At 45.1% G+C, this 13,649-nt stretch overlaps 1 protein-coding gene across 1 annotated transcript in view; it reads right to left on the reverse strand.

Annotated features, from left to right (window-relative positions):
* T265_06072 (hypothetical protein) overlaps positions 1-13,649 on the reverse strand; it is a gene marked incomplete at both ends in the record, with an annotated part of 54,025 nt that overhangs the window by 25,722 nt on the left and 14,654 nt on the right. Inside the window, one exon of the mRNA XM_009171250.1 lies at positions 1,858-1,884. Coding sequence (XP_009169514.1) covers positions 1,858-1,884 — 27 coding nt within the window. The remainder of the gene's footprint in view (positions 1-1,857; positions 1,885-13,649) is intronic.

Genomic DNA, 13,649 nt, shown 5'->3' on the forward strand with positions numbered 1-13,649 from the left:
TGATAATGATTATGATGTTGATGAAGATGATGATGATGGTGATGTGGATGATGATGATGATGATGATGATGATGATGATGATGATGATGATGATGATGATGATGATGATGATGATGATGATGATGAGATGATGATGACCTTGTGAGTAGTTTCCTTTGTGAAAAAGGCATAGTCCGATTACAACAAAACAAGTAGTCTGGAAATCAATAAACAGTGAGATTTCGCACGCCACCTGAACCTACTTTCTACCCTCAGTACCTTCACTCTGTCTTGCAATTGTGTGACATCCACCAAAGTGTGACTGTACAAGACCATCGGTCAAGTCAATTGGAGGCCCGAATCGGTCCCTCCCTCCTTAGAAAGCCCCTACAAACAAGATTGATTACAGTGCCATGCGAAGGCAACTGGACCTCTAGATTGGCGGACAGAAACACGCGACAATGAGTCCTGACCGCCCTCGAACTTACGCATGGATAGCCATGGCACAAACTGTTTACCGGGTACGGTCGACATTCCAAGTCGCTCGAGCGTAGCTGCGTCAATGGTCCATCGCCAAGTCGTCTCTTGGTTTGCCACCGACAACTTCGACTTACGCATGGATAGCCATGGCACAAACTGTTTACCGGGTACGGTCGACATTCCAAGTCGCTCGAGCGTAGCTGCGTCAATGGTCCATCGCCAAGTCGTCTCTTGGTTTGCCACCGTACAACTTCGACTCACACCTAAGGCATTCGCGGTTCATCCGCACGACTCCCTTGCTATGTGCCTCTACATTACATCACTCAACCATTCCCTAACAAACTACCGAACTCCCTATCACGTCTCATTCAACTCATGCAGCGCTGAGTGTAATTGTGGAATCTACAATACCATATTCCCAACAAGACGTTTGAGAATGATGCTATGTTTGAGTACGTGCGTTGCCGTAGGCGGGGGTAGGGAATAGGAACTGTCGCTTTGTCACGTCTGGAGGCAGCATCCGTGACCAGATCGTCATAAGCTGCCTCCCGATAACGGTCATCTTCAGAAACAGTGAAACTCGCACTACACACACCGTCTGATTCATGCAAAGTGGAATAATGACTGTGGACAGGGATGGCTAATGTTTGACTAGGAAATTCGTGCACAATATGCACGTCACTGGGATTGATAAAAACCTGGGGAAATGAGTAGTATGTATAAAATGGCTAGTAGATTGTACGCCACTCTTACTGATAATTTATCTGCTCTGTAGTACGGGGGGGGGGCGCATGAATTGACACTCTTTGTACGGAGGTTTCCCATCTATATCAACCGAAAAAATTTGAGGAATTGCAAGGCATCCCATATGAGGACATAGTTCTTATATAGAGGAGTCTCATACTCTAATACGACTCAGCTGGTAACGGTCAAAGCTCCAGAAACACAGCCTAAACTGATCAGGTGTTTGTGATTATGACGATAGAAAGACTGTTGTTTCATGGTTCGACCCGGAGTACATGTTAACCTCAGGAGCCGGCGAAACGGCTACTATTCAATTTACTAATTACTGATGGGTGAAACACCATCAAAAGTATCTGCTGACATCTCCATACACGAGTAGCAAGAATTGGGGAAATGGTTTTGATAGGGCACAGTATTTGTCAGCAGGTATTTCAGTTGCCTCAGGGCTACACAAATAACATAGAGGCACAGTATTTGTCAGCAGGTATTTCAGTCAGGTATTTCAGTAACCGCACTGCCGACTTCTAGATGGGAGTAACAATGAATAGGGACATTATAAACGAGGGAATCAGCTGGAATTCGTGTGTCTCCCCTGAAAACCAAAATGGGTACCCAAATGAGTGTCTAACAACTGTTAATTCACATGAAACACACCTGCAGGTCCAGTTGGGTATGGTGCACCTGTGAGGAAAAGTACAAAACACAACCCCGATCGAATAAACAATCAAAAATAAGCGGAAAGTTCATAATGTAAACGATAAACACAACATTGAAAACCATTAACTAAATTCGCCAAGAAGAAAACTGAAAACATCGAGTCGAAACAGTACAGTAATCAAGTTCCGAAGGCTTGTAGAAATTGCTGCACACACCCAGGGAATGCTGCAACCTTCTTAGGCATCCATCCGAAGTAACATAGATTTTATCTTACTCGTGGAGAATTCTTCTAAGTACATTTCTCTTCCGCCGTGGGTGTAGTCGCTGAGAATGCGATAAGTAGTGTACATGAATAAGTGGATTTTTAGCATCATTTACTGCTGTCCTTGTAGGTCAGTATTTTAACTTGCCCAGACTAAAAAAGCGATAATAGCAAGTGTCCCCCAGTCACGCGACCGACTTCTTCGTCCGTAAAGACCATAACTGGGGACGGAAGGATGCGGTTTCTCACAGGCTTTCCTTCAGAGAAGGGGAGGCCTGGCGTTAGATAGAGAAACGATCATGCGGACCCTCCGGATGAGTGGTCGAGCCTTTGAGGGAAGTCATTGTCATCTTCGTTATTTCCAAAGTCGATCCATATATGTGAACAACTAACTCATGCTAGATATGCAATGGAAGGGGGACAAAAGCACATTGAAAGAGGCCACTAGACGAGTAAAAGTGGATAGCTGGATTCCCTTAGGCAGCTTCTGACCACTGACTGCAGCAGAGTACAATATGAACAAGCGTCTCGAACCATCGATGAGGGTTGTCGCTTGGTTGTCAACCCACTAGAAGAGATTCGCCACACCACTGAGTGATTAGGGCTACCGTAGCTCACGTCCGTGTCAATAAATGACTACACTCCATCGTTTCTAGCTTGCCCAGGACTTTCCAAGTGTTTCATGGGACAGTAACGCCTAAGAAGCTTGAAGAGAACGGCCCAACCAATACAGTAGATCAGTAGATCGGTCGTAGGCCTTTTCTTCGGCATTATCCAATATATATTCTAATCCGATCGGCTAATTAGGTAGTAATTAACCAGTGGAAGCGGATGTGAGAGTTTACATGTATCCTCGTTGAGACGGTCGATCTGACAGTGGTTGTCAACCCACTAGAAGAGATTCGCCACACCACTGAGTGATTAGGGCTACCGTAGCTCACGTCCGTGTCAATAAATGACTACACTCCATCGTTTCTAGCTTGCCCAGGACTTTCCAAGTGTTTCATGGGACAGTAACGCCTAAGAAGCTTGAAGAGAACGGCCCAACCAATACAGTAGATCAGTAGATCGGTCGTAGGCCTTTTCTTCGGCATTATCCAATATATATTCTAATCCGATCGGCTAATTAGGTAGTAATTAACCAGTGGAAGCGGATGTGAGAGTTTACATGTATCCTCGTTGAGACGGTCGAAGAGATCTGACAGGACTCATCGATAAAGTGATCTTTTCGACACCACAATGGACAAAGTACGGCAAACTTCGAGCACGTTTGCCCATTAGTTAGCCTATTCCGTTCGCAGTATAGAAACAGGGTCAACACGTCTTAATTAGGTTAGCTTGTCGATCGTTTTGAGCACACGGTCGGAGTATTCACACGCAATCTTGCCACACGAGTTTGTACCATCTAAAGAGCTAGTCTAGTCTTTTTAAAATTTCAGCATAATTGCCATTTGAGAGGGTCGATAGTTGAGGACGATATCCCCATGTTTCTCGATACTGGTTGGCATGCAACTTGGAGGAAACTCCACGACCGTTGACTACCAGCCTCTGGGTGCTCCTCCAATCATATCGAAAACTTGAATTTGAAAAACAAACGAGAGATTGGGGACCATTGGTGATGCGAAAACCACACACCCTCACTCAGCTCAACGAACGAGCATTACGAGAGCGCCAAATGGTGATTCACATATTGGGCACCCTCAGTAAAACAAATAGTTCCACATTGTGGTTTCTGGACCGCCTGTTCCCCTCTTGTGTTCGTTCCCCTTGTCCATTACGCTTATCGATAGCATAACATCGGTGCTCAATACTGATGCTTTGATGTCGTACAATCAAAGAAATAAAGTGGATTTGGGACTTAGCGCAAGCCTACCACAACCATTCCGACGTGCCTACAAACCCAGTCACTCATTTAGGTAATCTAGATGGAAACTGACAACACGAACGCCATTAACATCGAATATCAGGCATTTCCTGCAGCGTCTCCAACCAGGCACAATGAGGATTAGGCAGACCACATTCAGGAAGGCACCTAGATTTTTCGCAATATCATTCATACTCTTCAATCAGGTCAAGGGTTGACTACCTCTTTCTACTTGCGCTGCTCCTAATTGGGAGCAGAAAACAGCATTCTTTTCGGTAAACGAGGATCTGCTATGCGTAGTACATGATCTAACGAGAGCAGCTTCCAGTGTTGGACACATTCTACGGTGGGGGCGCCCGTTGCACAACCGAACACTTGCGTTGTCTAATCGTCTCGTTACGGATTCACCGACACTAACCCACACGAGCTAGGGTCGTGGGACAATGAAGGTCAAAGACCTAGAGTTCCGCTGTACTAAGACGCCACATCTCTCAGCCATACAACGAAAACAGCCCGTAGTGTAGGTTGATACACAAATCCCTTGAGCTTCAGAGATATGCTACCGTTGAAAGGAAGAAGGCCTTCGTTACTTGTTACTTGTTAGGGAGACACCAACTGAACAGTTACAGACCATTGGACAGGGAAGCAAAATTCTCATGTGCATCTTGTTCACAAAACTGAATATCCATCTTCTCCTTGAACGCGTCTTCCTGAACTTTCCTGGATATTCACTGACTGTTACTCAAATGCAATCATATGCTACAAAGCGACTCCACAAATTCCGTAATAGATCTCACTTTTCAAGAGACGCGAAGCGGAGTTATGAGAAGACACTACTAGCATGCTTCATCAGTAGTATCCACCGTTACACCGTGACGATACATGTGTCTCAAGTTGGCCAACACGACGCGAGCTTTACAGTTTCATACACTGACTTTATCTGTCAGACAGTACAAGCGAAACTAATACAACTTCCTCTTGTCAATGTCCATCGATGCCTAAAAACTTAGATGAGATCGGAACTAGGCCACTTCGTCTGTGATTATCACAGGAGGCTCACAAGACTTTCTCGAAACCAGCAATGATAGTCGATTAGCACGTTTTCGGCTCTTCATGCAGATCGTATAAGGTTTGTTAAGGCATAGAAGAGTAGTTGATCCTCGTCCATGAAGAGCGCATGGTTCACTTAATCAGACTCAGTTCCGATTCAACTTTGGATTTCAAAGGAGTGCAGCTGGGAATGGCGTGATTTGACATTGGAACGTCGGGATACGTAGGCTGGACGTTTGGTTCCAACCAGCTCAACTGTTCTTCCACTGAGACGTCAGGAATGATGGGATAAATTGCGAATTAGGGTGCCATCCTTCCGACTAAAGTATTGCTAACATCCAGTATTCCATTGTAGAAAGTGCAAATGTGAAAAGGGGAATATGGTTATCGAGAAATACATTCATTTGCAAATCAAGTTGGTTATCACTCAATTGAATCTCTCGTTTATGATGTCCTCCAACTGAATGTGCTGCCTCATGATTCAGTTGGAACGCTATTCGGGATATCGCAGTATATTTTCATAAAGTAAACTACTCACTACTGAAAACTCTTCGACAGCCCACGACCGAGCTCATCAGGTAGGCGCAGTCCCCGAGTTTCCGTCAACCTTACGATCTACTTGAACCCCTCGTTTATGAAAATATACTCCGATATCTCGAATATCGTGCCAACTGAATCATGAGGCGGCCTGTGTGCAGCACATTCAGTTGTATAATACCATAAACGGGAGATTAGATTGAGTCTCTCGTGAGAACCAAATTGATTCTGGGCAGGGCATATTTCTCGAAAACAGTGCAATTTGGATTCAAGCAGATCATAAGGTTGATGGGAAACTGGAGGAATGCTCCTACCAGCCCCAAGATTTTCAGCAACCTTGTGAGTGGTTCCCTTTATGGAATATGGTTATCTTCAGGTGAGAAAGCAAAGTTCATTTCCTCCGTTTGTTGAATGTATAAACAGTTCTCAGACCACGCAACAGCTATTTTCAGCTGTTCATCGTACGCTGGGTTCAATGGAAGGGACCAGTGTCCTTTTAGCACAGATATGTCTTAAGGGATGCCATTTTTTAGTGGACTTGTGTCTGTCGGCCTACTGAAGGAAGTCCACATTACTACTAGAGATAAGTTACACCGTCTATCGTAAGCAGAGATGCGTGGCGAGCTGTTCTTGGTAGATCCTGATCAGCGCCATACTTCCAGCAATTTTTAACGGATTTTTCCAGAAAAAGGTCACTGAAAGGAAGCATGAACCTAGACGGCAGCCAGAAAAACAAACGGTAAACTTTCACACTGTACCTTTGTCTTTAGTTTATTGGGGGTGTCGTTAGTGTACTGTTATAACAAACAGACATTTACACAAAAGTGGAACAACATAGAGGTCAAAGTGCACACATATTAGTTAGCACAACTATGGACGGAGAGACAGAAACCATATTTGTTAGAAATAACTACTGAGCTACGGTTTGTGGCCACAACACCGCAGTGACCCGAAAGACAAACAAAAGAGCTCAATCGATAGAAAACAGGACATATATGGAAGAGGTTAGGCAAGAGAAACACTGATTGACTTGAAGACAAATTGCTTTGTTTCACAAGACGCTTCCTGAAGGAAGGCTAGGTCGAATATATTGGAAATATGTTCACGGGTGATGGATAGTGAAAAACAAGTAGAGTACCTCATAAAGGCTCAGTAGTAGTAGCATCTGCAGTAGCTGTGAAAACCGCATGGTTGCTGTACGGCATCATTTGCCGATAACCTGGAGAGGTGGGTGTAGGTATTAGAGACAGTAGCTGACATAATTCGTGCTTAAATGCAGGGGTCACTGGAATTTACATTGGGGAGATCGGGATAGGAGCTATGCATTGAAGGCAACAGCTTGGATGCATGAGCGCCACTGAGGACGCGACTGGGTCATGTCTGAAAACCATCGCGTCTACGGGTCCTTATCCTGGAAGACGGCAATGAACTAAGTTTGCTGATAATCACCTACACACTTCCCTGCCAAGTCATTGATATCCCCTGGCTCGTTTCCATCCTCCGCGTGGTTGTGCAAAAAGGACCATCACACAGGCCAGAGAAAAACTGCATTAGCTAGGCCGAAAAGGGTTACGACGCATAATACACTTAGTACACCTAACTTACCGCCTACGAACTGGACAGTAGGATCGCCTGTACGTAGAAAATGGATGGTCAAAACTGTCCCAAATTCAACTGAAAAAATACAGCCTGGATAGCTTATATTCCTTCACATTCGAAGGCACAATTGTGTGTCGGACAATACGCTCAGGGATCCTGCTTGGCGCTGAGGACACCCGTGTGTAAATTAACCTCGATACGCAATAAATCCACAGTTGAAACAATTAAACAAATTCACATGATGTGCCTCAACACACGATGATTTCACAGCAAGTAATGATGAAACGCTCACAACTAAAAACTGTCCAGCTCAGTGACAATCGATAGCAAATACTGACTAGCTCTCAGAACAATCGATCACGCCAGAGCCTACTCAATTACTTCGCCCTCAACTCATCACAAACCAACCAATCACAAGACACGTGGGCAGTTAATTGGCAAACGAATTTATCGTGCCTCGAAAAGGCATCAGGCGGTCTGCAAATCAAACGCAGCAGTTGCGACGCAATTAGGACATCGCTTGAAAGCTACAGGTCACACGATCATCCGATTGTTGTCGGTTTACTGAAGTAGGCGTGTTATCAGCTCCCAGATAAAGTGAAAATAAAAGATAGCCAATAGATGTGACAGGTCGTTTGATAGTTTGTTTCACTTTACGGTTACTGTCCGGAGGCCAGCCGTCCGTAATAAGCGAGCACCACATCAACTGGACAGATGTATCACGTGCGGGCTAGGGACCAGATGAAGGCATGCCCTGATTGGTCAGAATGCCAGCCAATCTGGATCGAGCAACTTTAGCTTCTCGCCCCCTCACGGAGACTCTAGCAGGACCTTGCGGCGCATTCTGCAATTACCGTGTAAATAGGGTGGGTGGAGTAGGGAGTCAATGATCGACACAGTGTCCCACGACCGCTCCACAAGTGACGACAGTTACAATCGGTTGTTTTACTTTGACTGACTGAGTACTCGGTGCAATTAGATATTTGGATTCATAGGTCTAACCAAATTGTTCGCTCTACAAACATCATGGACTAGCGTTTTTCAAAGCCACTTGATCATCCAGACCAGCTTATCACGAACTCACACTAATGCAACAAGTGATAAGCCTACGATGCCCATTTTCGCGATATGGTCGCGCGCATCAAAATAGCCATCTCTTTAACGAAGAAATGTATAGGTTGACAGTAGGGTGTTCTGGAGTTTGAATGATCCCACGGGTCAAACAAAATGAGGCATCACGTTGTAGTTGAAGACTCGACTTTGTTCACGATGCAGATCAATAGCTTCAGTGTTCAAGCCTTTTACACGTGCGATCAGAATGAGAGGCCTAGCGAATTACCAAAAGCACGCAGTAGAGTGATATATCAGGCCGTGGGAACCTCCGTTTTTCGGATCCCCAACTCAGTGGATTCAATACAAACTTGGCAGACAGTCCAACTCAGACCAGGGAACATCACTCGAATCGACGAATTGCCTCGAGAACAGCTCATGCAGCTAGGGCGCGCTTGCGTGAAAACACTTCCCGTTTGACATGCAAAACGTATGCCGCGAAGAGATAGCAATGCGAGTAGATAATTTGAGTTGATTGATAATAGTATTGACAGTGGACAAAGCTTGGTTCACACGGCTGTCATCAGATGAGAGAAGAAAGTATTAGGGAGTCGCGTGCAAAAGGTCTCCATCAATCGCCGAATCCACTAGATTGATAACCTGAAAAATATTCCTCGCCATCGAAATGTGGCTTTTTCGCTTGGGGTTCATCGAAGCCAGGCTCTTCTGTTCCTCCTCTAACCTATCTCTTCACATACAATAATTCCATTGAAGTTTTGGTCCTCCGTTGAAGAGCTCAGCTACTTTTTTCATAAAGAAAACTACTAGCAAGGTTGCTGAAAACCTTCGACAACNCTCAACTGAATCTCTCGTTTATGATACTTTACAATTGAGTGTGTTGCACACAAGCCGCCTCATGATTCAGTTGGCACGATATTCGAGATACCGCAGTATATTTTCATAAAGTAAACTACTCACAAGATTACTATCAAAGAGTTTTCATCAACCTTGTGAGTGATTTCCTTTATGAAAATATATTGCGATATCTCATATGGCGTGCCAACTGAAACATGAGGCGGCCTGTGTGCAGCACATTCAGTTGTAGAATATCATAAACGAGAGATTCAGTTGAGTCTCTCGTGAAAACCAAATTGATTTGCAAATGAGTCTATATCCTGAGCTGAATTGTCTGTCTCTTCCAACTTCCACAAGGCACCCTGCCATCTTGAGAGCTGTCGATTTCGATCCTTTCAAACTCCTAAGATCTGGATTCAGACGGCAAACCAAATTGATTTGCAAATGAGTCTATATCCTGAGCTGAACTACTTGTCTCTTCCAACTTCCACAAGGCACCCTGCCATCTTGAGAGCTGTCGATTTCGATCCTTTCAAACTCCTAAGATCTGGAACTCTTCAGACGGCTAGTTAACATGTATCCGCTCTTTCTCACTGGTGTATTAATGCATTTTTTACGGGTTTTGCTTATTTCACAGTGAACCTCTGATTTTGAGCGCTGCTTTCGCTGCACTGCACTTTGTGTAACCTTGTATTCGTATACCAGTAAGACAGATCTTTCGTATTCGGTATGAAGCAGTTCACTGTACTGAGTGCACATTTCTTTCTGAACCTTTACGCGACTACTAACTGGTTCGGTGCAAATTTTGAGAGCACCAGAGTGATAACGCTCATAAAAAAGGAAACTCTACTCGTCAGCGCAGACACAGTTGGCAGGCGAGTACAAAAATAGCAAACTAAATGCTCGGTGGCTCACATGATCGCTGAACGCCAAAGTCATTGACCGATGGCTCCAGAAAAAAACAGCATGACATTTTGGTGTGCTACAAGCACCAAACTTCCGTGTAACTACAAAAACGGTCGTGCTATTTGAAGCGGGCATAAATTTCCTTGGAATTCGAGACAGAGTGAGTAGGAATTACCGATAAGGTTCAGACAGATCGGTACGAGAGAGGAAGTGATCGGACAGTGAAACGGATCAAGATTGGACAGTAGATGTGAACTATTCGACGGATTTTACCAACAGGTGAGCTTCACAGTCAAGATCATATGTATCGGAGGTGTGAGGAATGTTATCGGTCATCAAGTCTGATTAGTGTCTGCTTGATTGTATAGAACACTATTCAGTAGATGTGAACTATTCGACGGATTTTATCAACAGGTGAAATCCTCAGTCAAGATCACATGTATCGGAGGTGTGAGGAATGTTATCAGTCATCAAGTCTGATTAGTGCCTGCTTGGTTGTACTATCCAGTGGCCGAAACCGGACGGGGGGAGAGCGTACTACAGCGTTCAGGGTACAGACATGGACTAACTTAGAGAAGAAACAGCAGTTGGTACGGTAACAGATGCAACTGATCCAGTAATACAACTGTGGGTGGTTGAGGTACTTTTGAATTTCTATACGGTCACATGCACGTTTGAAGTCGATTCAAACTACGTTTTAGGAACAAGCGGTGCAGTGCCCAACGAGTTGATAGAAAGTAGGACAGACATCCACTCCTAGGCGTGATCACTTCGTCCGAATTGTGCATATTTGGTTTTCCATTATCATATAAATAGTCCTGATTGGGATTCAGAGCGGTAAGCTTCGATAGAAAAGTTGAATATTCTATTCAGAGACCGGTCGCGTGAAATGCGTCAACTGGACGAGATATGGCTGACGAACTACATATCAGGCGTCCTCATTGATTGAAATTTCGACCAATCGAAGTGAAGTAATCAAGCGAACAAACATGCTTGCATTCCGGTCATTTGATTCAAATTGAGGATAATGCGATATACGATAAATCTGACAATAATACGCTTTTGCTCTCGGTTTTACGGTCTCGAGAGATCTAGACGAATTCAGTTGTCGTGGCAAACTAGAAGTAACGTGGAATAAAGAACAGCCTTGACTAGTGAGTGCCGTACACAGCCACGGGCTGATATTAGCAGCGGGGTTGTTAGGTAGAACATTGCAAGTTCATATCCGTCAAGAAGAGACTGGACCTTACCGTGGTGTGACAGTTCGCGCACCTCATCGACCCATTGAGCTATACTGGAGAGTGTCCCGCGACACTCACAGAGTCTCTCATACCAGGTTGGTCAATGGCTAGAGGTCTGACAAACACAGTCTCCTGGTCCTCCAGGTTGGGGGTTGGAACATGTGGCGACTTGTTCCGTAGAAATGGTAATGCATTTGCATTTCCCGCCAAAACATCGCTGGCTTACGGTTAGGCTTTTGAGCCAAAGGCTTTGGTTGAGGACCCTAATCGTCCTCCTGTCTAGGTGTGGGCGCCCTGGCAGTATCCCAGCCCACGTACAACCATATTCATGTGGACTGAGAGTAATTGAAAAGCAGCGGGGCTGGGCTCAAATTGGCCACTATATGGCACCATTTATCTCCGACTACATCGCAACATACTCTAATGCACCAGCATTGACCGGTCCCTCGAGTTCCCAATCCTGAAGCAATAAACACATCATGACCGCCTTTTTCAAAAGCCGTACCATGACATACCGCAGCCCCATCAAGCCTGTCGGGTCCAAATCAGGTAAACTGGACAGTAGTCCGGAAAGAATTGGTTAATCGTATTCCTTTGCTCCAATTGAATCAATGGCTGGTGAGATAACCGCTCAGCTGTAGCACCCATTCGATGCCTAGCTGCCATGCCACCCGAAAGAAGGACGAGAGTTAGGATAATGCCAGGTTGCCCGAGCCTAGAAGTCAAGACGCAAAGGTTGGATTCGAACCACGGACCTTCACGGTCAGTAAATTCGCACTCTAAACACTGAGCCATCTCGTCCCCTGGCTGGTGGGAAACGGCAGCCTGGCAGAAAATCTCTTCTAATCACAAACAAACAAGTCCCCAAGTAGATTTCCTTAGTTGGTTTATGTCCAGAGTGTCACGCTGTTGTTGTTCTCTAATTGAGCCTAGCACTAGATGGTAGTCTATGTCGGCGAAACCGCGAGCATTCCATGCATAGCGTGCATAAGACACGCACAACCATGCATTGTCTACGCAAACCTTCATCATACGTTTCACATCGACCCATGCAAACTCGGTGGATTGTGACTAGTTCGTGCAGCCCACATAAAAATCAGAATGCATTCCGATCGTGTGAGTGAATCAAACAGCATAAGACTTGCTGCGCGGTTCAAAAGAATCGCGCTTTTATTTGCAAATAAACCGATACACGTTTACCACAACGTTTACATCGATGTTGTCTGGGAATGTAACAGATACCGGTTCACAGAACTGTCCCAAACTACACAGGAGTTAAGTTGTACTATCGTTTTGAGAAGAACCACCAATAGGTGCAAAACGACCGACGTTTACATCCACATCAGTCTCGTTTGAAAAGTCTGACAAACTTATTCTCGTCAATCCCCACTGAAGGGAGAAGCACTGGACTCCGGTCACGCGTGTCGGCGGCTTATCCAGCAGTAGAGATTCTTGGTTGTGACGCGGTCTCGACTCCAGAAATCAGACACACCGGACGCACCATGTCTGACCAGGTAAACGTGTTTATGTTTGAGCGATGAGTGACTGGCTTATTCGACGGCTCGATGTGGACTCACGAGAACAATCGTTCTAGGATAAAAGGAGCACTGTTCAAACGGGAATGATGCGAACGAGAGTTCCACAAATCGCTCAACGGCCAGTCTAGTTTTAAGGTGGATTTGCACGGTTTTGGTACGGTGCTATGCTACGGGATTCTAGTTGTACGAGGTTATGGATCAATTCGTATTGTGAATGCTTGATTCGTCCATGGTATGTAGGAAGCCAGGTATGTAAACTACCTCAAAGCCACTGTCAAATCAGATTGACTCCTTCATCTGGAGGGATTACCCTGATGGATCCACGAGCAGTGCGCTGATATTACAAACCCGTTTGAACATTTCCGGTAGAAGAGGAACAGAACAATAAACGACTACCAGAGATGGGTGGAATCCGCAACTAATCAAAACATAAAATGTCATGGAATCAGAGGAAAAATCCGTCACAAAACAACCTCCCCATAAGGTAAACAACCATATTTCTAAAGCGATTGTTTTAACGACCACATCGGATTCGTTTTGTCATAGCTGTTGACGAAGCCATGTTCTCAGTAAATCACACCGATTTGTCGACGGTTATCTCTATGTTCAAAAAGGGTACGCGGACGCTGTGTGAAAACCACCGTGGCATCAGCCTTTTAGCTGTAGCATCGAAGGTGCTCTCTGGCCCTATCCTTCGAAGGTTGACTGAACACAGAGAGAGACAGATCCTTGAAAACCAAGCTGGGTTCCGTCCTGAAAGAGGTCGCATCGATCATATCTTCATCCTGCGACAGATTCTGGAACAGCGACGCTGCTTCCAGCAACCAACAATGGTTGTTTTTCTTGATCTGAAAGCTGCCTTTGACTCTGTGGACCGCCAAGCACTA

Source organism: Opisthorchis viverrini (genome assembly GCF_000715545.1).
Source record: "Opisthorchis viverrini unplaced genomic scaffold opera_v5_134, whole genome shotgun sequence".
NCBI classification, from domain to species: domain Eukaryota; kingdom Metazoa; phylum Platyhelminthes; class Trematoda; order Opisthorchiida; family Opisthorchiidae; genus Opisthorchis; species Opisthorchis viverrini.